This window comes from Parus major, chromosome 12 (genome assembly GCF_001522545.3).
Source record: "Parus major isolate Abel chromosome 12, Parus_major1.1, whole genome shotgun sequence".
Lineage (NCBI taxonomy): Eukaryota > Metazoa > Chordata > Aves > Passeriformes > Paridae > Parus > Parus major.
In genome coordinates, this window is record NC_031781.1 from 4746161 (window position 1) to 4773757 (window position 27597).

At 61.6% G+C, this 27597-nt stretch overlaps 5 protein-coding genes across 9 annotated transcripts; 4 read left to right on the plus strand and 1 right to left on the minus strand.

Annotated features, from left to right (window-relative positions):
* The first annotated feature begins 2144 nt into the window (after window positions 1-2144).
* Window positions 2145-5064, plus strand: TMEM115 (transmembrane protein 115). Its single transcript, XM_015641138.2, has 2 exons — window positions 2145-3175; window positions 3885-5064. Exons 1-2 carry the CDS (start codon window positions 2322-2324, stop codon window positions 4087-4089), a joined length of 1059 nt encoding a protein of 352 aa, XP_015496624.1. The 5' UTR covers window positions 2145-2321; the 3' UTR covers window positions 4090-5064.
* A 164-nt stretch (window positions 5065-5228) lies between these two features.
* Window positions 5229-7177, minus strand: LOC107210379 (cytochrome b561 domain-containing protein 2). The gene is made up of 3 exons (XM_015641139.3): window positions 6974-7177; window positions 6861-6898; window positions 5229-6620 (listed from the first exon to the last, which is right to left on the minus strand). The coding sequence occupies exons 1-3, from the start codon at window positions 7098-7100 to the stop codon at window positions 6117-6119; spliced, it is 669 nt and encodes a 222-aa protein (XP_015496625.1). The 5' UTR covers window positions 7101-7177; the 3' UTR covers window positions 5229-6116.
* A 45-nt stretch (window positions 7178-7222) lies between these two features.
* NPRL2 (NPR2 like, GATOR1 complex subunit) lies at window positions 7223-10782 on the plus strand. The gene is made up of 11 exons (XM_015641137.2): window positions 7223-7423; window positions 7592-7683; window positions 8161-8329; window positions 8550-8658; window positions 8942-9078; window positions 9360-9457; window positions 9544-9580; window positions 9734-9827; window positions 9902-10019; window positions 10225-10367; window positions 10669-10782. The coding sequence occupies exons 1-11, from the start codon at window positions 7352-7354 to the stop codon at window positions 10734-10736; spliced, it is 1137 nt and encodes a 378-aa protein (XP_015496623.1). The 5' UTR covers window positions 7223-7351; the 3' UTR covers window positions 10737-10782.
* A 152-nt stretch (window positions 10783-10934) lies between these two features.
* Window positions 10935-21320, plus strand: ZMYND10 (zinc finger MYND-type containing 10). 5 transcript variants are annotated; one of them, XM_015641135.2, is made up of 12 exons: window positions 10935-11049; window positions 11585-11693; window positions 12222-12338; window positions 13438-13491; window positions 13584-13736; window positions 15757-15845; window positions 16134-16234; window positions 17502-17674; window positions 17965-18090; window positions 19828-19949; window positions 20149-20274; window positions 20907-21315. In XM_015641135.2, the coding sequence occupies exons 1-12, from the start codon at window positions 10955-10957 to the stop codon at window positions 20989-20991; spliced, it is 1350 nt and encodes a 449-aa protein (XP_015496621.1). In that variant the 5' UTR covers window positions 10935-10954; the 3' UTR covers window positions 20992-21315. The 5 variants fall into 5 exon arrangements, 4 of the variants coding, with proteins under 4 accessions (XP_015496621.1, XP_015496622.1, XP_033373248.1 ...); XR_004499175.1 differs by lacking the exons at window positions 20149-20274; window positions 20907-21315 and adding an exon at window positions 18464-18805 and having other exon boundaries at window positions 19828-19932; XM_015641136.2 differs by lacking the exon at window positions 20149-20274 and having other exon boundaries at window positions 20907-21320.
* Window positions 21321-21430: 110 nt separating this feature from the next.
* Window positions 21431-27441, plus strand: RASSF1 (Ras association domain family member 1). The gene is made up of 6 exons (XM_015641134.3): window positions 21431-22522; window positions 23381-23502; window positions 25655-25759; window positions 25836-26124; window positions 26543-26658; window positions 26764-27441. Exons 1-6 carry the CDS (start codon window positions 22273-22275, stop codon window positions 26908-26910), a joined length of 1029 nt encoding a protein of 342 aa, XP_015496620.1. The 5' UTR covers window positions 21431-22272; the 3' UTR covers window positions 26911-27441.
* The last annotated feature ends 156 nt before the right edge of the window (window positions 27442-27597 follow it).

Below are 27597 nucleotides of genomic sequence, written 5' to 3' on the forward strand. Positions count from 1 at the left end.
AAAAAAAAAAACAGAAAGAAAGAAAGAAAGAAAGAAAGGACTTGACTGTGCGGGTCAGTATCATTTGTTCCAGCGGTGCCGGCCCCAGGGCGTGTGGGGCAGCTCCAGCATCCCTGCGGGCTGGGGCTGGGGGCGAGCAGGGCCAGGGGCGGGGGGCAGTGGCCTTTGCCTGCGCCGGGACACGATGGAGCCCCGGTCCCTGCGCTGGGCTCAGCCGTTCTGGGGCACTGATAGCGGGGTGAAAAAGAGGGGGAAAAATGTATTTTGTTTCTTTTCCGTTCTGCAGATCACTGTGAATCCTGCCCGCTCAGCCCTGCCCCCCAGCCCCGCCCGGACCCCCGTGCCCTGCCAAAGAACCCGCAGCGGCCGGGGGGACGTGCTGCCTGTCCCCTGGGGGACATGTCCTGTGTCCCCGAGCGGGTCACGCCACACGCCCCGCCGCGGGACGTGTCGCACGTCCTCCAGTGCCAAATGCAGCGGGACGTGCCACATGTCCCCACAAGGGCCGTGCCCGTCCCTGGGGCTGCTCCCGGGGACACGCAGCGGTGCCCCGGGGGCTGGGGCTCCCACCGGGGCGCTCGGGTGGGGGTCTTGTCCCCCCCAGTCAATCTACTGAGTGCCAAGGAGGGGAAATGGCGTGGCTGCTCAGCCCTGGCACCCCACTGCACCCCACTGCACCCCACAAACCCAGCCAGGAGAGGTGCCGCGGGGCTGGAGGGACCCAGAAGAGGGTGACATCTGTGACATCCCGGGGTGCTACACCCACCCCCCCTCTCCCACCGCTGCTCCCGGCAGTGCCGGGGGTCCCTGGGCAGCCTTGGGGACCCTCACCCCTCCGGGGCACCCCCCTCAGAGCCACCCCATCAACCGGGTCCAGGGGAAGCCCCCTCGGCATGGCCACCCCGGGGGGGCTGGGGAGGGCGCCAGGCGCTAATTAGTGCTGGGGTTAATTAATGGTCATTCTGCTTGTAGCTTTTTCAGTGTGTGTTTGGTTACTGTCTCTGGGAACCGTGTTTGAACAGATGGCTCTGTGTTACCGGGAGTGTGTGTACTTCTGTAGTCTAGTTAGGTGCTCTGCCAGAAAACCACCACTATACATACCTATAAATATATACATATATAGTCTATTTTAAGTTAAAAACCAATGGGACGAAGGGGCGGCGTGGCCCCGGTCCCCCCGTCCCGCCGGGGTCACCTCCTGCCCTGTCCCCACCCAAAAGCTTCTCTCTGCTCATTCAAAGGCATTGGGTTTTTAATTCATTTTCTTTAATTTATTTTTAATTTCTTTGGGTTTCTTTCTTCTTTTTTTTTTTTTTTTTTTTTTTTTTTTGTACAGAAGAGTTGGAAAACTAAAAAAAAAAACAACAAAAAGACAATTTGTAAGATATCGTGCGTGTGACTCCTTGTAAAATATTTTCAAATGGTTTATTACAGAGACTCAGTTATTAAATAATGTTCATATTTTCACTTCACAGGCGGTGGCTGCGTCATTGCCCGGGGACGTGGGCACGGTTGGGGGGGAAACAGCATGTGGGGGAACACAGGATATCGGGGGGCTCCTGCCAGCTGGGACACTGTCCTGATACCTGCTGCACCTCCGGGGGGCAGGGACACGGCACAGGCAGGGACACCGCAGAGCCGTGGGCTCACAGAGCCCCACACGCTGCACAGGAGGGGCTGGAGGACAGCAGAGACCCAGCCCTCCATCCTCCTGTGTCCCTTCAGGGCTCTGTCACCCCTCCCACGCCCCACTCCGCGCCCGTGTCCCCGTGTGTGCATTTCAGGGGGCCAATGTCCCCGAGTGCCCCCCATGCCCAGCCCCAGCCGTGTCCATATCCCCGTTTCCCAGAATTTGTGCACCCATGTATGCATCCCCATGACTGCGTCCTTCACGCCCCATAATCGTGTTGTGCCACCGCTCTCCCCCGTGTCCCGCCGTGTGCCCCTGTGTCCGTGTCCCCCCCACGCAGGTATCGCTCGTTTGTCCCATGTCCTCCCGTTTCCGCTCCGTGTCCGTGTGTCCCGCGCCACCCCGCGCTACCAACGTGGCCGCACTACAAGTCCCGGCGTGCTCCGCGGCGCCCTGGCCCTGCCCCGTGGCAGCCCCGCCCCGGCGCCCCCGTTCCGCGCATGCGCAGCGGCGCTGTTTGTCCGCGCCCGGCCTGGCCCAGCAGAGGGTCTGAGCGCGGCCTGGCCCGCGGCAGCGGCGGAGGGAGGGACCGGGGCCGGCCGGGGGCTGCGCGGGGCCCGGCGCGGGGAGGCGGGCGGGTGGGGCCGGGCAGCCCCCGCGGGGCCGCCCTGTCCCGCCCGCGGGGCCGAAGATGCGGCGGTACCTGCCGGTGGCCCGGCAACACTTCCTGGCGGCGCTGGCCGGCACCAGCGTGGTGGTGAAGTCGCTGAGCGCCGCCGTGGTGCTGCTGTACCTGCTCTCCTTCGGGCTGGACACGGCCTACGGGCTGGGGGTGACGCCCGGCTACCTCCTGCCCCCCAACTTCTGGGTGTGGACGCTGCTGACGCACGGGCTGGTGGAGGAGCGCGCCTGGGGGCTGGCGGCCAGCCTGGCCACGCTGGGGGCGGCCGGGCGCCTGCTGGAGCCCCTCTGGGGCGCGCTGGAGCTCCTCGTCTTCTTCGCCGTGGTGAACATCTCCGTGGGGCTCCTGGCGGCCCTCGCCTACTTCCTCACCTATGTGGCCTCCTTCCACCTCGACTCTCTGTTCGCCGTCCGCATCCACGGCGGGCTGGGCTTCCTCGGAGGGGTCTTGGTGGCCCTCAAGCAGACGATGGGGGACAGCACGGTACTGAAGGTGCCTCAGGTCAGAATGAAGGCTGTCCCCATGCTCCTGCTCCTCCTCCTGGCTCTGCTGCGGCTCGCTGCCCTCGTCGAGAGCAATGTACTGGCCTCGTACGGTTTCGGGCTCCTCTCCAGCTGGGTCTATCTCCGCTTCTACCAGCGGCACAGTAGAGGCCGCGGAGACATGAGCGACCACTTCGCCTTTGCCACTTTCTTCCCCGAGATCCTGCAGCCCGTGGTGGGTCTGGTGGCCAACCTGGTGCACAGCGTGCTGGTGAAGGTGCGGTTGTGCCGTAAGACCGTCAAGCGCTACGACGTGGGTGCCCCGTCCTCCATCACCATCAGCCTGCCGGGGACAGACCCCCAGGACGCCGAGAGGAGAAGGTACCCCCTGGCCTCCCTGGGGATCGTGTTTAGGGACAGCGAGGGCATGGCTTAAAATGCAAACGAGAAGGAGGGGGGAGATTTAGGTGCAGGGGCTCAGGAGGGGCCTTCTCCATGTGGTCTGCTGGGGGCTGCCCTGCCACGGAGGTGGTAAGGATAATTTCAGGGCACTGGTGGGATATTGTCCTGCTCTTCCAGACGTGGGGCAACAATGGAAAGGCAGGGGAGATCCTGGAAAAAGGGCATACAGGGTTAGGGGTCCCTGCAGAAGAAAGGGGGACAGCCGGGGGTGGCAACAACCCCTGCTCGTGGCAGCCTTCCACCAGTTCACCCTGGCCCGGGGGAGGTCAGTGAGTCAGCCCCACACCCCAGCCCTCCAGCACTGGCCTTCCTGACTTCTGGCAAGAGGGTTTGGACAGGGTGCTGTCACTCCCTTTTTCCTCCCCTGCTTTATGCCTTTATTCCCCATTCCTGGAGCTCCCCTTGCTGACAGCCTCCAGTTGCACCACGCAGCATGAAAGCTCTGTGTGAGTAGTCTTGTAGCCAGAGTGGATTTCTGTGGAACAGTCCTAGGTGCTCCAGATCTTCCCCAGCACTACCGAATCCACCCTTTCCTGCTGGGAAGAAGCCAGGGAGTGACTTGTACAGTGCCCCATGGGGCAGAGCTGTTGACCCACGGTTAACCTGCCCACGTGCCCTTGTCCTGCAGGCAGCTGGCCCTGAAGGCTTTGAACGAGCGGCTGAAGCGAGTGGAGGACCAATCAGCCTGGCCCAGTATGGAGGATGATGATGAGGAGGCGGCAGCAGCAGCGAAAGCCGACAGCCCACTGCTGCCCGACCCCAGCGCAGCTGGGAAGAGCCCCGGCCAGGAGTCCAACCTCATCAGCTTCCAGGACGCCCCGGCCCAGCTGTGACCGGCCCCCTTCCTGCCCTGTCTCCGTTGGAGAGCTGCTAATCCCCCTCGTGTTCCCCACGGCCGGGAGCAGGGACTCCTCCCGGCACAGGCAGGGGGATACCTCATTCCAACGCTTCGCTGCTGCTCACGGCCAGCACCAGGCACCCGGGACAGGGACACTGCCACCACCGAGAGGACGGGAATTCCTGGAGCCACTCCCCTCAGTGCAGGGCAGGCCGTGGAGTCGGTGCAGGCAGTGGGGGCTGTTCTGGGAAAGGGACACGGGGCTGATCCTTGCCCCGAGCTGCTGTGCTGGCCCTCGTGGGATCGAAGTCAGCTTCTCCTCTGTGCCAGGGCTTGGCCAGAGCACTCAACACATATTTTCTCCTTTCTGAAGGTAGTTTTGTCCCTAACTGAGGCAGTGGGAAGGCTGGTGGGTTTCTTTTCTGAATGCCTTTCCTGTGGGGAGCCTCCTCTCGCCCCAGCAGGAGCTTGCCAGGACCGGTGAGAAGTTTGTTGGGTAGGAGGGGACAGGACACTGGGCAGGAAGAGGCCACCCAGCCCCTCATGGTGGTGCCCCAGCACTGCCAGCTCTGGTGGGGATTCTCTCCTTCCTCTCCTGCCCCCTCCCGCTGCGAAGAGCTGCTGCCCTTGGTTGCTCCTCGGCTAATCCGTTTGCCAGATTAAACTAGAAGCTGGAATTAATTTTACAGTGGGGCTCTAGCTGCTTCCTCTGGCAGCAGGTTTTCTTTCCTGCAGGTAGAATATGGGCTCTCCCTTTCTTTTCCTTCCCTCTGTGTTGATAGGGTTTTTTTTCCTTGGAGAGGATGCTCCCTGCGACAGCCTCCACAGCTCCTGATCCAGTGGGCAATTCCCAGCCTGGGATGTGGATCAGCAGTGTCATGATTATTTTTTTAAAGGACCACACGAGAAGGTTTTGTCAAACGGGAAGAACACAGACATTTGGGTATCAATAAAGAGTTCTTTGAAAGTGTTGGTTCCTGCAGCAGAACATGGGCAGGGTGGGGGGCACAGCCCAGAGCAGCCCCCGGGGGCTCTTGTCAGAAGGCTGGGGGGGTTTCTTCCCAGGTGCTCCCAGCAGGAGGTGGGAAATCTGCACCCCGAAAGTCATCCCGCCCAAGGAGTAAAGAGAGGTTGTTGCACTCTAGCTGCCTGAAATTTTTATTGAATAAAAGCTCTGGATACAGAGGAATTTTTCAGCCTGGGAGCCGCTCCCAGCTCTCCAGCCCTGCCGGGAGCAGGAAGCGTGCTGGAAGGCTGTTGTGCCAGCAAGGAGGTTTCTTCCTGCCTTCCCCAAGGGTTCATCGCCCATGTCTGCACCTCCCCCCGTGCTCACGCTGTTCCCTACAAATTGCTGACTGCAGGTCCACAGCCCGGCTCAGTAATTTGCTCTGTAAACTGACCCCACCCTACCAGGCCGAGCCCAGCCTGGAGGAGGGGTTTGTGCGTGGCAGTGGGTGCCCCGACCCAGGGTTGTGGGGCAGAGCTGCCTGCTCTGATCCCAGGGAATGCCCGTGCCATGGGGACACACGTGCTGCTGTACCGTTGCTCAGGTGCCACCACCCTGCCCCAGCCCTGCCAGGGCTGAAGCTACAACCGTGTCCTGTGCTTTCCTGGCCAAGCTGCCCCCATGGGGCAGAGGCAGCATGAGGCCTGCTGCAGCCTCCTGGGAGAGAAGGGCCTCCCTGCCCTCCTCACCAGGATGTCTCCTCCCGCTCCAAAGCAGCCCTGCGTGGGAAGGGAAAGGAGCAGGAATCCTGAGTGAGCCCTCCATTTCCCAGCACTGAGCACCAAGCTGCTGGAGGGACCAGCAGCTTTACCTGTGCTGGGGAACTTCCCCACTGAGGCAGGGGTGAGGTGTCAGACACATCGCAACTGCTCCCCAGGGACAAGACACTATGGACAATCCAGGACTAATGAAAGACAAGTAGGTAGAAACAAAGTTCCAAGGAGACCCTGTGCGAGCAGGGGGGCTGCAAGGGGAGACCCAGCTTGCTCTGGGAAGTTCAGGTCAGCACCAAGCCCTCAGTGCTGGCTCCGTTTGCGGTACAGGTACGCATTGCTCACCTGGTTCATGATAACCAGGCTGGTGACGAGGGGACACAGCATGGCGAGGTACCACGAGGCACCGGTCACCGTGGTGGTGAACCAGAGGGAGCACATGCCCAACATCAGGCTGGCACAGCCCAGCAGGTAGCCCACCAGCCCTGAGGTTGCATGGTACAGCTTCAGCTTGGCCAGCGTCCAGTTCTTCATCAGCTTGGGGTAGAGCAGGAGCACGCCCCCGGCGCACTGCCCGCCGGCGTACAGCACGGCCAGCAGCCCCGTCAGCCCGTGCCAGGTGACAAAGTGGCCTTTGCCGTTCAGGTGCTTGTTGTAGGTGATGATTCCCAGCCCCAGGAGCGCGCAGAGCAGGGCGAGCAGCTGCAGGGCCCAGTGCGCCCGCACTCGGACCTTGCGGGAGAAGGAGCGCAGCAGCGAGGTCTCCGGGGAGAAGATCAGCAGCGCTTCCGTCATCAGGAACGAGAACTGCGGGGCAGAGGGCAGCGAGTTTGGCACCGGCCAAACGCCCCTGCGCCGTGGCTCCCGGGGCTCGGCACCCACCGCCCGGGGCTCCCGGGGCTCGGCACCCACCGCCCGGGGCTCCCGGGGCTCGGCACCCACCGCCCGGGGCTCCCGGGGCTCGGGCTCCCACCGCCCGGGGCTCCGCCAGCACAGCCCCTGCCTGTCCCACGGCAGCGGGGCGGTGACCGGGGCGGCGGCACTTACCGCGAGGGCCATGAGCAATGGGTGCCAGGAGAAGAGACCTGGAAGGGAAGCGCAGGGTGAGGTGAGCTGAGACATCCGGCCCTCCCAGCGCCCCCAGCCCCTCCGGCACTCACTGGATCCGGGCCGCGCCAGCACGGCCACAGCGGCGGGGAATCCCAGCGCCACGAGGTGCGCGGCGGCGCCGGAGGCCACGCGCAGCGAGCGATACAGGCGGGACTCGGTCTCGGCCGTCAGGGCCATGTTGGCCGGCCGGGCGGAATCGCCGCCGCCGACATGGCCGGGCCGCGGCGCGGGCTCCGATTGGCTGAGGTGGGCTGTCAATCAGCATTAAGGCCCGCCCCCTCCGCTCTGCACTGCCTCTGAGTGGCGGGAAGTGCTGTCGCTCAATATGAGAGCCCGCCCCCGCCGCGCTGCCGTGTGATTCAGCGGGAGCGACGCTACGGTGGCCGGCGGGGCTGGGCTACGGGCTGTGGGCAGCTCCGCGTCCCGCCATGGGTGGCCGCATCGAGTGCGTGTTCTTCAGCGAGTTCCACCCCACCCTGGGGCCCAAAATCACCTACCAGGTGCGGGGCGAGCGGCCCGGGACCCGCAGCGCCTGCCCGCGGCGGGGTGGGGCTGGGACTGGGCCGTGGCAGCGCCCATGGAGGGGAAGGGGACACGGGGTGGTGGTGGGTGCTCCCCTTCCAGAGCGACGGGGCTCGGCTGGAACGGAGCCTCCTGTGCCGCCGCAGGTCCCCGAGGACTTCATCTCCCGGGAGCTGTTTGATACCATCCAGGTGTATGTCATCACGAAGCCCGAGCTGCAGAACAAGCTGATCACCGTGTGAGTGCGGGCAGAGCTCCGGGCCTGCCCCGGGCAGCCGCTGTCCCGCCGGGCTCGGTGCGGAGCACAGCTCGGTGCTGTGGCAGTGCCAGCGCGCTGGGCTCCCGGCCCCGTGGCCAGCAGGGTCACTGCGGTGCCCCCAGGTACCCGTGCAGAGGGTGGGTGGTCACATTTTGGCGGTGCCTGGTGCTGCATCTGCTGCTCCGCCAGCCTTAAATCCAGGAAAGTCAGACCAGTCAGGAGAGCTGTGCTGGTTTCAAAAGGAGTCTGTTTCCTTTTCTGAGGTCCAACTCTTTACCCCCCCCCACCCTCCTTCTTCAAGACTGTGATTTGCACTCTGAGCTTGTAGGGCTTAGACATCATTTATTCTTGCAATATAAAGAAGCCCCTACCTCCAGAGTCGACTGGGAACCATCCTTGTGGGGGACTCGAGCCTTCCTGAGGGCGTAGATGCAGGTCACAGGTGTCTCCCCACAGGACGGCCATGGAGAAGAAGCTGATCGGCTGCCCTGTGTGCATCGAGCACAAGAAGTACAGCCGGAATGCTCTGCTCTTCAATCTGGGCTTTGTGTGCGACGCCAGAGCCAAGGCCTGCGCGCTGGAGCCCATTGTGAAGAAGCTGGCTGGCTACCTCACCACCCTCGAGGTGAGGCTGCCTCCTGATCCACCCCACAGAGCGTGGGCACCTCGGTAGTGTCCTGGAGCATGTTGGGGGCCACTGGGCACTGCTGGGACAGGGGCTGGTTTTACAGTGAGAAGGGGATTGTCCTGGTTTCCTACAGATCACTTCAGTTTTAAAGGAGAACAGGATCTGGGCTCCTGTAGCCAGTAATCCAGGAGCTGACTTGACTTTCTTCTCTCTTCAGCTGGAAAGTGGATTCATCTCCAATGAGGAGAGTAAACAGAAGCTGGTTCCCATCATGACCATCCTGCTGGAGGAGCTGAATGCCAAAGGGAAGTGCACACTGCCCATAGGTACGGCTAGGACAGTGCAGTGCTGGGAGACAGCTGGGCCATTCCCTGCCGAGGCTGGCTCTTTCTTTTCTGTTTCCAGCAGCTCCCTGCCTGTCATTGCTTGGAGCTGGGGGTGCCTGAGCCTGCCTTGCCCTGCCTGGCTCCTAGGGATGGGTGGCATGGGGTTATGGGCTGCAAACACCTTGTTCTGTGTGGCATTGTGGTGTCCTGGGATTGATGGTTGGCAGCTCCTGAGGGAGAACTGTTTTCCATGGAGATTGAGCCTTCCCCCTTTCCTGGGCAGATGAGTCAAACACCATCCACCTGAAGGTGATTGAGCAGCGCCCAGACCCCCCCATCGTGCAGGAGTACGATGTCCCTGTCTTCACCCAAGACAAGGATGACTTCTTCAACTCTCAGTGGGATCTCACCACACAGCAGGTCTGTGTGCTTGATGCTTTGAAGGGGATCTGTTTCCAGACATTGGGGGAGTTGTGCTGTCCTGGAGATAACCACGTTAATGAGCACGGTTTGGTGCTGCTCTCATGTTGTGCTTGGGCCTGTGAGCAGATCATTCACCAGCACAAGGTTAAAGGTTAAAGGGCCCCTGAAGGTGGAGCCTGCCCATCCCAGGTGCTCCCAGATGCAGAGGAGCTGCATGGGCTTCAGGGTGGTGCCTTACTGCTCTCTGCCCTTTTAACTCTTGCCTCCTGCCCTCCCAGATCCTGCCCTACATTGATGGATTTCGGCATGTCCAGAAGATTTCGGCAGAAGCCGATGTGGAGCTGAACTTGGTGCGCATCGCTGTGCAGAACCTGCTGTGAGTGCCTGGAGGGGCTGGACAGCCCGAGGAGGGGGGTGGGTGCCGCCAGAGAGCGCCTCTTACCTTTTCCTGTCCATCTGCAGGTACTACGGGGTTGTCACACTTGTCTCCATACTCCAGGTGGGTCAAGCCACAGTGCCTGGGGCTGTGAGCAGGATTTGGGCAGTGGCTGTGCCATCAGGGTGGCTGTGGAGGGGGAGCAGCAGGCTTGGAGTGGGCCCAGCCTGTCTCGGAGCCACAGCTGAGCAGAGCTGGTTTTCCATCACCCTCCAGTACTCCAATGTCTACTGCACCACACCAAAGGTCCAGGACCTAGTGGATGACAAGTGCCTTCAGGAAGAGTGTCTGTCCTATGTCACCAAACAAGGTACAGTGACCCTGCCTGGGGATGCTGGCCCAGGCAGGGGGACAGGGCAGTTGACTGGTGACTTGTCCTTGCAGGGCACAAACGAGCCAGCCTCAGGGACGTCTTCCAGCTGTATTGTGGGCTGAGCCCTGGCACCACCGTGCGAGACCTCATCTCCCGCTACACCCTGCAGCTCCAGAGGGTGGATGAGAGGTCAGAGCCCTCCCGATCGGTCCCTGAGGGCTATGGTGATGCTGGGGGTGGCAGAGAGAGTGAGCAGGAAGTACTCAACTCCTGTGTCTGTAGTGTAGGAAACATGACGCAGTGGTGGGGCACATGGAACAGATGGGACTGTGGGGAGCTGGACCATTTGGCACCTGAGCATTGTGGCCCCAGTCTCTTCCCTTCTCATCCCCAGGAGACTTATCCAGTTTGGTTTGATGAAGGGCCTTATCCGGCGGCTCCAGAAATACCCAGTCAAGGTGGCCCGGGACGAGCGGAGCCACCCAGCCCGGCTGTACACGGGCTGCCACAGCTACGACGAGATCTGCTGCAAGACCGGTACGGACCCATAGGATCCATAGGATCCCCTGCTCTGTGTGGGCCCCAGGGCTGATGGCAGACTCAGGAATGTCTGCCTGCCCACAGCTGTGCACTGGTACTGGATTCTCACCCCTTTGGGAGGCTTCAGACTGCAGGGAGGGGACTCTGTGGAGGGTACTGTGGGCCAAGCTCTTCTCCGTGCCAGGCTGCCAAGCCCATGCTGCCAGGGGCAGGGCTTGGGGACTCTACCCAGTCCTGTGACACCGCTGCCAGGCACCCCACTCACACCCTGTTAACACCCCGCTCTCTTACTCCCCAGGCATGAGTTACAAGGAGCTGGATGAGCGCCTGGAGAACGACCCCAACATCATCGTGTGCTGGAAGTGACGCAGCGATGGCCCTCACTAGAGCTGTGTCCCCCTGCGTCCCCCGTTGTCCCCCGGCCCGGTGTCCCCGGAGCGCCCCGCTGGCTGCGGCCACTCCTCCGCGCCGCCAGGGGGTGCCAGAGGCCGCCCCTCGCCGCTGCTGCAGCCGGCCCGCAGCGAGTCCTCCGCGCCGCCAGGGGGCGGTAGCGGCGCCGCCGTTGCCACAGCGACGCGGACGCCATGGCCGCCGTGCCCGAGCCGCTGCCGCCCGCCGAGGCCGAGGCGCTTGTGCGGGCCCTGCAGGGCACCGAGCTGCGGGACATCGGCGGGCAGGGGTGCGGGGACACTGCGATGGGGTGTCCCCGGGGTGTCTGGGGTGGGGAGAACATGAAAGAGGCTTTAAGTTTGGGGGCGTCCCCCTCGGGGTTGTTGGAGGACAGGAGGGGACCCAGTTCTGGGGCTTTCCCAGGGTTTACGGTGGGCGTAAGGAGGGCTCCTCAGAAGGTTTAGGGTAGAGAGGAGTCCTGGTTTTGAAGTTACCCCACAGGGTCGGGGTGGGGTGAGAGAAGGGGCTGCAATTCTGGAGTGTTCCTGGAAGGACTGGGAGAGATTGGAGGGCCCAGGGTGAGGAAGGGTCCCAGATCTGAGGGTCTGTGAGGGTAGGGGTGATGGAGAGGCTCCCCCTGGTTCTGTGGTGTCCCCAGCGAGGGTGTTACTGAGGGCCAGGCTGCCCCAGTGGAGCTGTGGCCCCAGGCTCCGAGCACAGTGTGGGGTTGGGGGTTACAGGGCAGGTTTCCCTGTGTGAGGCGCCCTTGCCGAGCCTGTGGCCAGAGGTCTGTGGCACTGATGTCCTCGCTGGCTGCCCCACAGATGGCTTCGGCAGCACGAGTATGTGGAGAAGCTGAACATGCACGGCATCCTGAGTGCCTCAGCAGGCCAGGAGCAGCTCCTCACCGAGCTGCTGGTCACCCATGCCAAGGTGAGCCTCCCTGGGTGATCCCCTCGCTGGGCCTTCAGCCTCCACCTGGGCTTGTCCTGTGGGCAATGTGCAATTTTGGAATAAAATGTGGAAGAATCTGTTGTGTCTCTGGAAAGGATGTTTGACTGGTGGTGTGCCAGTTTTGTTTTTTAAAAAAAATTAAAGGTCAGGCTGTGGTATTTCTACTTGCTGGTGTCTGGTTTCTCTCTTGGAGGTTGATTTTGCCTCCTTCACCCACCGGCCCCTCTGGCTGCAGATCTCTGTTGTGTGTCTGAGGTGTCCCAGCCCCAGGGCGTGAGATTGCCTGGACCTGTGCAGCTCCTTGGGGTCACTTTCTATCTCTGCAGCCCCAGGAGGTCTGCCCTGTTGTGAGAAGCTGCTTGCTTCTGAGCTGGAAGAATACAGAGTGCTCCCCAAGATCACCCTCCTCCTTGGGCGACTCCAGTGTGGCTGACCATTAGCAACAAGCTGCTTCCCCCTGCAGCACTCTTCTGAAAGGCTTCACTTCCCCATCCCTTCCCTGTCTAGATTCCTGTTCTCATTGGGGAGCTGATCTCTGTGGAGATCTGGAAGCACAAGATCTTTCCCGTGCTGTGCCGGCTGGAGGACTTCAAGCCAAGAAGCACCTTCCCCATCTACGTGGTGGTGAGTAGAGGGGATGGTGGGAAAGAGCCTGCAGACGGGTCAGGCACAGCTGTGCTTGAAAATAAATGTCACCCTGAAGGTCTCAGAGCTGAGGTTTTGCATCTCACCAGGCTGAGGTGGGCAGTGGGACACAGTGGGAGGTGCCTGGTTTCCCAAAGCCTTTGCAAGCCCATGCCCTTGCCCCCAGGAGGGGCAGGGTCTTACTCCCAGGAAAGCTTGGCTTTGTGGAGAGCTGTCCCCTCTCTCATCCTGCACAGGGGCTTGCAGGAGCTGCTGGGTGGAGCAAAAGCCATTCCTGGACGCAGCTGTGCTCGTGGCATGTGGCTCCCAGTGCTGCCCCTGCTCCCAGGCAGTGATACCCCTGGGGTATTTTTCCCCACTCTGAGCACTGTTTTTCTCTAGCCAGAGGCTCTCTAGAGTTATGTGCCTCTGGACTAACAAAAATGTGGCTTTTTCTTGCTGAGTTCCTGGGACCAGTGGTCCCTTGGGCCATTCTTGGCAAGGGAATGATCTCCAGATCTGAGCTTCCTTGCAGAGGGATGCAGCCTTTGACCTAAGGGAAATCTGTGTGAGGTTTGGAAGTTTTAACCCATTTTCAGTCCAAGGTAACACTTTTCAGGGGGCAAGGTGGTGTCTTCTCTGAGCAGCTGATTGCCCCAGGGCAAGTATCCCATAGTTCCCAGTCACGGATAAGGCTGTCTGTCCCAGTCCCAGGGCCTGGGAGAAGCACAGCCATGCAGAGCACTGTCCCAGCTCAGGCACTGCCTCTGTGCTGGTGCCAGAGCCTCCAGCTTGCCTGAGGGTAGTGGTTGTCCTGCCCCTGCAGCACAGGCAGAGCCTTGAAGAGCCCTGCCTGCTGGGAAGTGTGGCTCTCCATTGGCATGTTGGAGTGTCACAGGCATGTCAGCATAAATATTAATTATGAACTGCATGAACTGGAGTTGTTTTGAAGGTTGCATCACTTGTATTTTTCTCTTGGACTAGTTTTTGGCCACAACGACATAAGCAGCTTCTCAGAAGAGCCCTTTTCCCTGTCCTAGTGCCCATATTCCTGGTGCTGCTCCACTGTTACCTCCCTCTTGCCATTCTCCCCCCACAGCTGCACCACGAAGCCTCCATCATCAACCTCCTGGAGACAGTGTTCTTTTACAAGGTGAGACAGGTTCAGCTTTCCTCAAATGGAAAATCCTTGGGGGTGGAAGACTGTGGGGACTGACCCTGTGTGAAACCCTTGTGGTTGTGAAGGAGATCTGTGAGTCAGCAGAGGACAACATTCTGGATTTGATTGATTATTGCCACCGCAAGCTGATCCTGCTGGCAGCTCGGAGCACCAAGGCACAAGCAGTGACCTCAGCGGAGCTTCGTGCTGAGCATCTGGCCAGCCCCTCATCCATGCAGGTGAGGAGGAAGTCCTGTAGCTCCCTGGGGACATGTGTGGTGAAGAATGTGGGCAGCCTGCACAGGGAGGCACGTGGGAGGCCTTTTCATGGGTTGCAACCCTGGCACCTCCTGCCCACCTCAGAGGGTGTCTGGTGCTTCTCTGTGCCTGTGGCTGCATCCACCTCCCTCTACTCTGCTGCCTGGCTTCTGCCCCCTCTGTCCTGAGGCTGCCTGCAGGACATGCTCAGAGCTCTGCAGTGGGACATGCTGGAGAGTTGATGGGAAATATATTCACTAGAGTGGTTTGGCCGTTTGCTGTTGCCCTTGGAAACTGTGGATATCTCTCCCTGAAGTTTGGGAAGCCACCCTGGGTCAGGCTGCCACTATTTCCAGCCAGGGTTAACCATGAGAGAGTTCTCCTAACAATCAGGAATTGTCCTCATGTGCTTCCCCCAGCTTCCTTTATTCTCTGAGAAATAGCTCCTCTGAGCTGGCCTGGGATCCTAGGCCAGCAGCAATGCCAGAGCTTTCCCAGTCAGGTGTTCCCAGGCTGACACACACACACACACACACACACACACACACACACACCTTCCCAGAACAGGAGCTGTCATTGCCTCTGGTGCTTCTCAGCACCTGGAACTGCACATCAGGAGGAGTATCTGGAAGAACAGGGTTAAAGGGAGAGCCTGAACCTCCCCTTGCCTCCATCCTTTGGCTTGCTGCCCAAGCACATACTTCTCTTTCAGAAAAGGGAAGGAAGTGGAGGGATCTGGAGCACAATAGGGATGTTTTCCAGGAAATGTTTTCCCAGCTGGGGAGGGGAAGGGGTGTCTCTGTTACTGCTTTGACACGAACTTAAAATCCCAGACCTTTTCTAGCCAATAGGATTCTCAAAAGCACTCATCTCCCAGGGAGCCTGGTTTCCTCTGATTCATTCCAGCCTCTCCTGGTTCTGTGTACAATAACCCCTGTGAAAAAGCTGTTCCTGCCATCTCCTGTGTTGTGGAGTCTGTTGTCCTTCGGAACTGTGTACAGTGCTAATCCCCGTTCTGTTGTCCCCTTGAAGCACAGGCAAAAAATAATCCCTGTTTCAAGGCAGCAGAGATGAGGTCTGGATACAAGGAGGAGCTGTAGGACAAACCTCACTAGGGCAGTTTGGAGAGGGAGGGGGGGGCAGGGAAGAGCCCACAAGACTCACTCACTTGTGGGGCACCAGCACAGGGAGCACAGAGCTGCTTACCACAGGAATCTGGAAGGCAACTGTTGCAGTGGCTCTTTGGAGAAATACAAGAAGCTGAGGTCAGTGCTCTGCACACCAAATCTGAGCTGCATCTGGGACTGGAGAGAAGCTCTGCTTGAGCCAGAGAGAAGGACTTGGCACCTCTCAGAATGGCCCTCCCCGTGGTCTCGAAAGAGGCTGAGTCAGAGGGTGGTCAGGCTGTCATGGGGGATGAGTGCAGTGTCTGTGCTGAGATGGGAAGGAGGCTGGGTGGCTGGAGAGCATGGCACAGCTGTGGGCTGGAATAACCACAGGCAGATATTCTAGTTGGCTGATCCCAAGCTGGAGGGAAGAGGCAGATCCAGGAGGGGTGGACACAGGACTGCAGCTGCACCAGGGCCAAGTTTCTCCTTCCTCCTCCTCTAGTTCCTCTGCTGATTGTGCAGCTCCCCCCTCCTTCAACCCTCTCCGGTCTCCACAGGGCCACGGGTCACAAGATAGTCCCAGAAAGGGAGAGAGGCAAAATTTGGGACCATGCTCTTTTAGGGGGTGATCTTGTACAGGAGCACTGCAGCCAGTAGCTACCCACAACCTGTTAGAGGCAGGGACATGAAGGAAGAGAAACTGCGGGCTGCAAGCACTTCTGTGGCTGCACTGGCAAACAGGCAGTGCTGGCACAGTTGAGAGAAAAAACTATTTTTCAAGGCTCTGTTTTCCTACCCAGACTGTGGTTACCACTGCAGTCAACAGCCTGCCTCCCTGTAGCTCCTGGGAAATGAGGCCTGAAATCCCAAGGCAGATCGTGTCCCTCCACAGGAGCTGCAGAAGCAGGCAGAGATGATGGAGTTTGAGATTTCCCTGAAGGCCCTGTCTGTGCTACGGTTCATCACTGACCAGGTGGACAGGTAGGTGCCCAGGAGCAGCAGAGGATGTGCCCAGCTTGCCAGATGGGATTCCTGTGGGGTCACAGTGGGTGCCTGGACCCCTTTCAGCAGCTGGCTATGTCCCCGGTGGCAGTGTGCCCTGTGCCCTGAGAGGCAAACACAGCAGCACTCCACCCTGCTCCATGGTACTTCTGAGAACTCAGACCATTGTTTCTTTCCTGCCTCTCCCAGCTGCCTCAGGGAGCATTGTAGATACAAATTCTGGCATTAATCTGTGAGTGCCTTTTCTCCCTTCTGTCATATCTCCAGTCTGCCCCTGGGTGCACTGACACGGATGCTGAACACCCACAACCTGCCCTGCCTCCTTGTTGAGCTGGTGGAGCATTGCCCCTGGAGCTGCTGGGAAGCAGGTATGGATCATATCCCATGGTCTCTGGGGCACCATGGTGGTGTGCTGGGATGTGCATCCAGGGAGGGATCTGCTATATGAGCCCTTGCAGAGCTGTTCCCCCTTTATCCTCCCCTCCAGCTCCTCAGTGCTCCCTGCCTGAAGCTGTTCAGCTCAGAGCAGCTGCAGCACAGCTGGGCTGGGGGCCCAGCAGTGCTCCCAAAAGCTGATCCTCACACAGGGCTGGGTCTCTTCTGAGTGATCATGGCCAGGACTGGAGTGTAGCACCTCTGCCAGCCCCACGTGCTCCTCTGAGGAGTCTTCTGGACACAGAAAGACCAGAGTGCCTGTCCCAGCTTCTCTGCACCTTTTGGAGCAGCACTCACTAGAGCCAGACATGGTCTCTCCCAGGCAGTAAACATTGCCCTGATTCTGCTGCTGGTCCCTGAGCTTCACTCTTGCCAGAGGCCCAGGATCACGCTGTGCCCATTGTCCCCTACCTCTTCAGCCAGCCAGGACCCCCCCAGCCTCCCACTGCCTGCCATGTGGTGGGGCACAGCCTGGGGCGTGGGAGCCTGCGCTGCCCCAGCCCTGCACTGGGGGTCACAGCACAGGCAGAGCAGGAAGAGCTCTGGGAAGCACGTGGCTGTGCCTGCCGAGAGCAGCCCAGCTGGATGCGGGAGCTTTCCTCCTTCTTCCAGCCATGAAACACATCCCTTCTCCCTGCCTGTGTGCTTGGGGTGTGAGAAGGAGCTTTGATCCAGGGCCCTGAGGGAGGGACTGGAAAGAGACAAGCACAAAGGCATTTCCAGGCTGTGCAGATGCAGGGTCACATCCTGCTCCATCCCCCAGAGCCACACAGTAGCTGTTGGAGCTGTCGTATCTGTTATATTCATGCTGCTTCTGGCTTTGCCTGGCAGAGGAAGCTCAAGAAGAGTGGCCATACGTACTCCAAGATGGGTCTCTACAGCCACTCTGTTGTTGCAGCATGGGCTACCCCACCTTCCCACCAGTGTTCTAGACTACTGGCCAAGTACAAAAGGAGATGTCTCGGGGAACTTTCTGTTCCTGCCACAGCACTGTTGGTTTAAGACATGTCCTTTCTGCTTTTCATGGTCTAATATTTTGCCTCAGTACCAAGTAGGCTGCTATGTGGAGCAAAGAGTGGGGAAACTGAGGCAGGCAGAAGCAGAGGGTGAAGCGAGGCAGTGAGCACAGGACAGCATCCCTTCTCTGAGCTGTCTTCCCTCAGGGACCACTTGTGTCTCTCTGGTTCTTCCGTCCCTCAGGCAAGCTCAAGAAGTTTGAGAATGGCACATGGCATGTGGTGCCCCCTGAGGACCAGGTGAAGATGACCAAACTCGATGGGCAGGTGTGGCTTGCCCTGCTCAACCTCCTGCTCAGTCCCGAGTGCCAGCGCAAATACCGCTTTGATGGCTTCAACAGGAGCCAGCTCCTCAAGGTAGGACCCAGCAGCACAAAGGCCCTGGGCCCTCGCCAGCGCTGGGCACCTCCAGATATCTGTCCCCATCTCACTGTGGGCTCCAGGGAGCCAGAGGTGGGAGAACAGCAGATCTGTCACTGTAGCCAGCAGCAGCAAAGCTTGTGTTTGTGCATGCACCTCGTGAGACCCCCATTGGTCTCTTGGCCACTACCCCTCAAATCCCTCTCTTGCCCTGCTGCATCGCCAGCTCTGACTCCCTTGTCCTGACCTCTCTCCCTTCACTCTTCTCTCCCCCTCCATGGCCACAGCTCCGTGCATTCCTGACAGATGTCCTCATTGACCAGCTGCCCAACCTGGTGGAGATGCAGAGATTTCTGAGTTACCTTGCAGTGACAGAGCCTGCTCCCCCCAAAAAGGATCTCATCCTGGAGCAGGTATCCCATGGCTTTTCCTTCACCTCTACAGACACTCTGGTTTAAGCCTTATAGCTCCCTACCCCTTTTTTCTTCCACCAAGCTCAGCTCTGGAATGATGATGCCCTGGAAAAGCAGCCAAGTACCCATTTCAGTTACGCCCTTACTGCCAGCAAAGCTGCCTGTGGCTGATGTGAGAGCCTTGTCCTGCCCTGCAGTGGCCAAGCAATCACATCTAAAAGCATAAATGCTGGGTTATAAACAGCGCTCCAGGTCACACTGAGCCCCTGGGATGGCAGCTGTATGGGGCAGACACAGGCACTGGTTTGTTTTGACAATTAACTCTTCATTTGACATTTATCATTGCTTTCCTGTTGAATTTTGGACTCTCCAGGGAAGTCCCCATTTACAGCCCTGGTCTGAGGCTGCTTGGCACACCGTGTACAGAGGGACATCATGATGGAGTCTGGAGTTAAACTGGTCCCAGCTGGTGTCTGGGCCTTTGGGAGTTAGGCCATGAAGGTCTTTAAACAGCCAAGACGTTCTTGGGGGTTTTAATCCATGCAGTGGTAATCTCTGGAGAAAAGTGTTTTTATGTGTTTCTACTGCCTTCTTACAACCTGAGGGGAGAAACTGAGTGTGGGGGCAGATCTGCAGAGTCTGCTGAGGAGAACTGGGAGCACAGAGGCTCTTCCCCACTGCCAGAGGCTCCCACACCGCTTCCTGGAGGAGATGGGTATGTTGAGCAGTGGCTGGCTGGGCTGTCCCCAGTGGGAGCACACTGGCCCCATTGCAGCTGGCTGTGTGGCCTGGGAGGAGGGTGATGTGCCCTGTCAGAGGTGGCTGTGGCTGAGCTGGGGGCATGGCCCAGGCTGGGAGCTGGAGCTGGGGAAGCTGCAGACTGGCAAGCTGAGGTGTTGGGGCTGGGGATGGCAGCAGGGCGGAGGTGGACATGGATTCATGCCACGTGCCTTGACTGCCAATGTGTTGGTGGCTCAGTGACAGGCAGCTGCCACACTGGGGACCTGCTCCAGCCCTCACCCAGGCTGCTGCCCTTCTCCATAACCCTGCTTTTGTGCCTGTGCTGCTCCTCCCCTGCCAAGGGCTGGGGGTGAGCATGGGGAGCCAGCAGGAAGCACAGACATGGGCTCCCTGCTCTGCCCAGAGAGTGGTGAACTCACTCCTTGTTGTTGAGCCAAGCTAAGGAAAGGCCTTTTTCCATTTGGCTGCTCCCAGAGCAGCCTCCTCCCCTTCCTTGGCTATTTTTACTCTGCTGGAGAAGGCAGCGCTGTTTGAAGCAGCATCATCCACTCCAGAGCCCGAGTTCAGCACACTGCTCTTGGCCGGGACGTTTCCTTTTGCGCTGGCCAGCCCTTCCCCGGGTGTTCATCTTCAGGGACGTGACGAGCGGAAAAATCTGCTCAGACAAACGGCTCTGGAGCGTGGGGTTCACGCCGCTGCCACATGCAGGGTGCTGAGGTCCCAGGGCTTTCTTTTCAGCAGCCCAGGTCTCAAGGCTGAATACTCATTCCCAACTGGACACCAAAGGTCTTGCCTTGTTTCACCTCAATGCCCACTGGAAAGTGGCTCCTTCGCCTTCCATTCCCCTCCTGCTTCCAAAAGCACACCCTCTGCACCTCTGCCTGCCCTCCTGGAGGGCCATGCTTCTTGTGCCCAGGGCTGGCTGCCTTCTCCCCAAACCACAGCACCTTTTTTAGGCTGTTAGCACCTTTTCCCCTGCCCTGCCTCTCCCATCAGGTTCCTGTCATCTGGGACCATATCCTCAAGAAAAACTCGGGGAAGTGGGAGGCCATTGCCAAGCACCAAGTGAAGCATGCCTTCAGCCCCACTGAGGAGGAGTTGAAGCTCCAGGCACGCAGGTGAGGCCCTGGTACAGGTATGCAGAGTGCCCAGGGGGGGCAGTATCCCTACTAGCAGGGCTGGAGCTCAGCACTGGGGGGACAGAGGGGTCTGTGGCCCTGGCTGGAGATGTCCCCTCAGTGGCAGGGTGCAATGGGGACAGCTCACTGCCGGTCAGCAATTCCCTGTAAGCAGCCTCAGCCCTCTCTGCCTGCACAGGTGGGCACAGACCTACAGCCTGGACATGATGGAGGCTCTGGCCCCCGACAAGCCCCGCTGCAGGGTGTGTGGTGCAGAAGCAGCCAAGCGCTGCTCTCGCTGCCGGAACGAGTGGTACTGCACACGGTAAGGCAGCCCTGCCACCCCCTTGGGGCCCCTGCAGCCCCCCCGGGCCCCTCTGCAGCCCCTCAGTGCTCCCCAGAGCACCACAGATCTCACTGCAGAATGCTGTGGGAGGGCCAAGGAAAGCCAGTGGTCCCACCACTGCTCAGCACCACTAACTCTCTGCTGGCCACGTACCTCTCCAAATCTTATTGGGAGGCTGATGTGCTGGGCTGCTGGTGGAAGAGGTGCTGCTGGGGGTTGTGCTGCAGCTGTAAGGTGCTGAGCTGCCTCTGCCCACGGTGACAGCAGTGACAGGCTGGGTTTTCCATGGTGACACTGTTTCCCTCCTCTCCACCTTGGTGGAAAGCACCCATGACCCTGTGGGTGCAGGTGACAGGCTAGGATGTGGCAGCTGGGATGGTGGCAGTAAATTAAATCTCTGGTCCTGAACCATCTGGCAAGGTCTGGCGTTAAACCTTCTTAACCCCCAGGACTAGGGCCACATCCAGCCCCCTCTTGATCTCGTGCTGGGCTGTATCAGCTCTCCCCCAGCTTCCAGAGGGGTATGGTGCTGCAGTTTGTCATTCTTGCTGCTCTGCTGCCAAGGATGGATGTGGTTCCACTGCCCCTGACAGCAGCTTCCCCCTCTGCAGGGCATGCCAGGTCCAGCACTGGCAGAAGCACAAGCCTGCCTGCAACCTAATGGCCGAGGTGCTGAGGAGTGTGGATGACCTGTAAGAGAAGTGGTGTCTGGCATCTGGCCTGTGGCTCAGAGAGGCAGAGATTCCTCCAGTGTGCAGCTGCTGGAAAGAAGCTGGAAAAATCCCCTTCTGCCTCCCAGCCCCAGGCAGCACTAGCCAGGGGTCAGCCTCTCCTCTCCCACCACCCCACCATGCTGCCTTCTCCAATAACCTTCTTGTGCATCCCACAGTTGCTTGGTTTCTGCTTTTTCTCTCCCTAGCTGAAAATGATAAGCTGCTTCCTCCCCTCCTTTCCACACAGTGAGAGGCGTGTGTCCATTTTCCCCTCTGCAAGAAAAGAAATCCCAGAGAAACCGAAAAAGCCTATAAGGTTGTGGTTACCTTACTGCAGCTGGGGAGGGGAGTGAGAAGGCCACTGTTGTACCATCATTAGAGCAGCGTGCGGAGCAGAGGATGTGGTTTGCATGAGCATCTTGCTGTGAGAAAGAGTTTCTTGGGTAGTTGTCATCTCCCACCTTGCAGGGACGATTCACCCCATTTCCTCTCCCTTGATGTGAAGGGAGCACAAGGGCTTGGCCCCCTGCCCAACAGCATTACCAGTAAACAGGGTTTACTGGTGGGGTGCCTTGGGGTTCATCCCCACCTCGCACTGGTCAGCAGCTGTGGCCAAAGGGCTGGAGCCTTGGTCTGAGCACAGCTGCGAAAGGTTGGCCATGTCCTTTTCCTGATGGGGTTCCGGACGATCCCTGACACATAAAAACAGGCTTTGCACTCAGGGCTGCTGCTGCAGGAGCCACGACAGCAGGCCGGAAACCACCTCGGTCCAGCTGCAGCCTCGGCTGAGCAGCCCATGCTCGGAGCTCAATAAACTCCTCACCCCAAACCCAGGCTGCACGTCCAGGGCTGCAGCCAGCAGGAGCAGGAACGCTCTCCGTAGATCTCCGTCTGCTTCTCACCCGCTGACAGAGGTGCTTCCAGCCCCTTCCTCACTGGGAAGCTGAGGAAGGGAGCGCAGTTTGTCCTGCTCCTGCGAGAAGAGGCAGAGAGAGCGGAGCGGCTGTAGCGGGCCCCCCCTTCCCCCGCGGCGGCTCCGGGAACCTCATCCCCGCCTCTAGCCCGCCCCGCCGGGCTCGCCGGGACCGGAGTTGGCGATCGGGAGCCCGGGGCATTACGCCGTTCCCCCTACCTCTCCGCCTCAGTTTCCTCGCGGTGCCCGATCGGGGCGGCCTCTCCCGATCCCCGCCCCGGCCCCGGCCCCGGCCCCGGCCCGGTGCCGGCCCCCGCCCCGCAGCCGAGCAGCGCCCGCGGCCGCTGGGCCATGGAGCTCATCGAGTTGCGGGATCTGCAGCCCGAGCCGCGGCCGGGCCGGGGCCGCCTGGAACGAGCCAACGCGCTGCGCATCAGCCCTGCCCGCCGGCCCGGCCCCGGGGCGCATCCTGACCCGCGGCTGACGGCGGCACCGGGCGCCGGGCACCGCTTCGAGCCGCGGCGCCGCGGGCTGCACACCTGGTGCGATCTCTGCGGGGACTTCGTCTGGGGCGGCGGCAGGAAGAGCCTCCAGTGCCGCCGTGAGTACCGCGCCGCGCCCCGGGCCCCCGCACCCCCGCCGCCGGGCATCCCGGCACCTGGCACCCCCGCCAGGCACCGGGCACCCTGCCACTCGGCTTCCTCAGCACCGGGCACCCCTAGCGAGCACCGGATATCCCGCCACCGGGCATCCCCACCACCGGGCACCCTCACCACTGGGCACTCCCACCGGGCATCCCACCAACCGGGCACCCCTACAGGACACCGAGCATCCTGGTAGTGGGCCCCCTCACTGAGCACCAGCCGTCCCACCACTGGGCACAGGCATCCCGGCACCGGGCACTCCCACCAGGCACCGAACATCCCGGCACCGGGCTGGGTACAGCCATCTCAATAGCAATTACCCCCACCAGGCCTCCTTGGTGCCAGGCACTTCCATTAAGTTGGACATCGCCATTCTGGGCAGTTGCACCAGGCACTGGGCCTCTGGGCACCAGGAACTGCCACCAAACACTGAACACCACATCAGGCACTGGGCAGCCCCTTACAGAGTACCCTCACTTGGCACCACACATCCCTGTACTGGGTACCCACACTGGGCATCCCACCACACACGGCACTCCAGTAATGGACAGCCACACTGGTGCCCATACTGGGCATCCCAGTACCAGGCACTGAGCATCCCATGCTGGTCAGCCCAGCAGGGAGTACAGGCACAGTGTCAGCCAGGACATGGCACAGTGCTGTGTCCCATGCTGACGCTACCCCTGCGCCCCTGGGCACAGCATGAGGAGACAGCTGATACTGTCACCATGTGCCAGCCCTTGTCCCACCACACACCAGTGCCCTGGCACCCAGGCTGTGCACAGCGGTGACACCTCTCCTGCCTCTGTCCCCAGACTGCAGCTTCACCTGCCACTACCGGTGCCGGGCCCTGGTGCGGCTGGACTGCAGTGGCCCCCCAGGTGCTGGTGACGAGGAGGATGGCAACGAGCAGGTGTTGGAGAAGGACACCAACGTGGTAGGGCCTGGGCCTATCTGAGGGAGAGCTTGGGCAGGGGGTGGCAAACCTGTGAGCTCTGCTGGGCTGGGGAGGCTATGCTGGGCTGTGCCATGTGAGGCCATGTCATGGCATGCCAGGCTGTGCCAAGCCTTGCTGGGCCGGGCCGGGCTTAGCTGAACTGTGTGAGGCTGACATGCTAGGCTGTGCTGTGCTATGCCATGCCAGGCTGCACCATTCCAGGCTATGCTGTGCCATGCTGGGCTGCACTGGACTGTGCTGTGCCAAGCCAGGCTGTGCTGTGCCCTGGCGAGCTGTGCTGTGTCGTGCCCGTGCCGAGCCGAGCCGAGCTCAGCCGGGGCAAAGCCGTGTCCGGGCGGGCGCGGGTGAAGTCACCGCCGGAAGCGGGGCCGCCGCGCCGCCCCCGGCCCGCGTCACCCCACGGCCGGGGCGGGGCAGGGACGGGGACCGCGCTGAGCCGGGACCGGGGTAGGGCGCGGTAGACGCCGCGCCGAACCGAGCCGGACAGGAGCGCGATAGGGACCGGGCTGAGCCGAGCCGGGACCGCGACCGCGACAGGGACCGGGCTGAACAGAGCGGGACGCCGATAGGAACCGGGCGAAGCTGAGCCGGGACTGAGAGTGGGACCGGGTGGAGCTGATCTGGGACTGAGACCGGGACCGGGCGGAGCCGAGTCACGACTGAGACAGGGACCGCGCGGAGCCGAGCCGCGATAGGGACCGGGACCGAGCAGAGCCGAACCGGGCCAAGGGCCGGGCTGAGCGGAGCCGGGCCAAGGACCGGGAGCGGGCTGAGCCGAACCGGGAGCGGACCGAGCCGGGCCCCGGCCCGGGGGCCGGCCGGGCTGGCGCGGGGCCGGGTGTGCCCGTGTGCCCGCCGGCCCGGCGGGGCTGCGGGGCGGGCGGGCCGGGCCGTGCCCTCCGCCACCGCCGCCGTGCCCGTGGCCGGACCGGGGGCCGGCGGGGCCGGGGGCTGCGGGGCGGCGGCGCTGGCCCTGCGGCGGGGCGGCGCGGGGGGTACGGGGGGCAGCACGGCCAGCAGCGGCTACTGCAGCCAGGAGGACTCCGACTCCGAGCCCGAGCTCTTCTACACCGCCCGCACCTCCCTCGGCCGCCGCCCGCGCCGCCGCCAGGTCGGTCCCGGGCCGTGACGTCAGGGGGGATACGGGTGACGTCATCGGGAGCGCGTTCCCCCTACCTGGGTGCTGGGGAGCAGGCGAGGGTGGGCTCGGTGCTTGGGGAAAACTAGAGGTATGGGTGGTCTTTTCTTGAGGCGAGCTTGGCCCTGCCGTGGTACAGGAGTGGGGTCAAGCACGGCCGTGCCGTGGGACACGGTGGCCCCGTCCGGTTGGATGCGGGGTGAGCGAGGCACCGTGAGGCGAGTGGGGTTTCGTTGCTTGGCACGGGCACCCCAAGGTCCCTCAGGGCTGAAGCTGCTCCCAGCTTTGGGGTTGCCGGAACAAACTCTCCGGGCAGCTTCACAGCTGACCCCATCGTGCAGGGACCCTCGCAGGGTCCGGCAGTACCTGCATGCTGTGGGGTGGACATGCATGTGTCGGGGCTGGAACCCCTCGGTGCCATGGGGACACGTGCAGCGCTGTGTGGCAGCTCCGCGTAAATACTCATTAGTGGTGGCAGGGACGCCGAGCCGGGACGCTCGGTCCCCCGTGTGCGGGGCCAGCACTTTGAAGTGGGGTGCCGGCGGCAAGGGCGGGCTGCACCCCCAGCCCGGCCCTCCTGCCTCAAATCTCAGGGCGTCCCCGCGGGGGCAGAGCCTGCCCAGACGCCCTGGTGCCGGCCTGGCGGCTGCCGGCGCTCTGCCTTGGGGACGCCTCTCTGATCTGGGGTGCCGGGAGGGGACGCTCGGCTCCGGGTGTCCTCGCAGTGCGTTCACACGGCCCTGCAGCCCCAGGGACGGGCGCCTGGGGGGCGGCCGGTGCCGGTGTCCCCGGAGCAGGGCCGGGGCGGCGGTGAGCTCAGCTGTGCGTCCCGGCACAGCACAGCTCAGCGCCAGCCGGGCTGATGCAACCCCGCGCAACCGCCCGCGCATCTGCCGGGGCTGCGGGGTGGGCTGGGGGCCGCCGGGACACCGAGGCAGGCGGGACGGTACCTCCCGATCTCAGTGCCGCTCAGCCTGGCTGCTGTTCACGCAGGATGAGCCCAGCGAGTGGGAGAAGACAGAGCTGGACCAGGCGCAGGTGGAGCAGCGGATCAAGGAGTACAACAGCCAGATCAACAGCAACCTCTTCATGAGCCTGGTACGGGGTCAGCACAGGGCCGGGGGGTCACGGTGCCCTGCCCCGACCCCACTCACCCCCCACCGGTGTCTCGTAGAACAAGGACGGCTCCTACACCGGCTTCATCAAGGTGCAGCTGAAGCTGGTTCGCCCTGTCTCCGTGCCGGCCACCAAGCGGGTCCCCTCCCTGCAGGCGGGGCGACCGCACCCCCAGGGGGTGAAGCGCCGCACGTCCTTCTACCTGCCCAAGGGGACCGTCAAGCACCTGCACATCCTTTCGCACACCCGCGCCAGCGAGGTCATTGACGCCCTCCTCCGCAAGTTCACCGTCATCGACAACCCCCGAAAGTTCGCCCTCTTCGAGAGGTCTGAGAAGGATGAGCAAGGTAGTGCCCCAGGGTGACCCTCCTCACAGTGGTGGCCATGTCCCAATATTGTCAGTGTCCCCTGGGTGGTGGCAGTTCCATGGTGGTGATGTCCCCAGGGTCCCTCATGGTGGCAGAGCATCCCCATGGCAGTGGTGGCCCCGTAGTGGCAGTGACCCCCATGGTGGCCATATCATGGCAGTGGTGACAACAGTGATAGCTTTCCTTAGGTAGCAGCACCTCCTTGGTGGCGGCATCCTGTAGCAGCAGTATTCCCCTTTGGTGACTGTCACCCGTCACTGGGGGACGTGTCCCCCATGGCAGCCGGCAGTGGGGTCCCCTGTAGCGGTGATGTCCCCGTAGCAGCAGCATCCCTGTGGCAGCAGTGATGTCCCCATAGCGGCAGTGTCCCCGCGGTGACACGTGGCCGCCGTTGCAGTGTACCTGCGGAAGCTGAGTGACGACGAGCAGCCCCTGCGGCTGCGGCTGCTGGCCGGCCCTAGCGAGAAGGTGCTGAGTTTCATCCTGAAGGAGAACGAGACCGGAGAGGTGAACGTGAGTGCAGGGACGGGGAGGGGGGCGGCACCCGCATTGCCCGGGGAGGTGGCCATGGGGGGACGCTCCCGGTCCCCGTTGCGATGGCAGCCCTCGTGCCTGCAGTGGGACGCCTTCACGCTGCCGGAGCTGCACAACTTCCTGCTGATCCTGCAGCGGGAGGAGGAGGAGCACGTGCGGCGGCTGCGGCACCGCTACGCGCGCTGCCGCCAGAAGATGCAGGAGGCGCTGGCCACGCGCACGCCAGGGTGACCGCGACACGTACGCCCGAGGCCAGCCAGTGCAGCAGGAGCCTCGCCCGCCGGCGGGTGGGGGCACCAGGGAGGGGGGTGGAACGGGGCACCACGGACCCACCGGGCTGTCAAAGCCCCCATGGGGCTGGCCCAGAGAGTGAGGGTTCCTGGTGGGAGCGAGAGCGAGTGTCACCCGCGAGTGGGTATCCCCAGGGAGCGTGTGTCCTGGGGGGAACGAGTGTACCCTGGGGGATTGGGTGTCCCCAGGGGAATGGGTGTCCCCAAGAGAGCGTGTGTACCCTGGAGGATTGCGTGTCCCCAGGGGAATGGGTGTCCCCAAGAGAGCGTGTGTACCCTGGGGGGATTGCGTGTCCCTAGGGGAGTGGATGTCCCCCAGAGAGCGTGTTTCCTGGGGGGAGCAAGTGTCACCTGGGGGATTGTGTGTCCCCAGGGGAGTGGGTGATATGGGGGGAGCGAGTGTCCCCGGAGAAGTGAGTGTCCCTGGGAAGAGCAGGGCATCAATCACCAATAAAGGCATCTTGGTGACGAGGCCTGGTCTGCGGTGTGTCCTTGGCGGGGCGGGCTGGGCTGGGGAGGGACAGGACGGGAGGTCTCCTGGGTATCGGCGGGTGCTCGCACGTGGTGCGGGGTGGCGACGACGGGACTCGAACCGGCGGCTCCCGCGCTGCCGGCGGCGGGCGGGGAG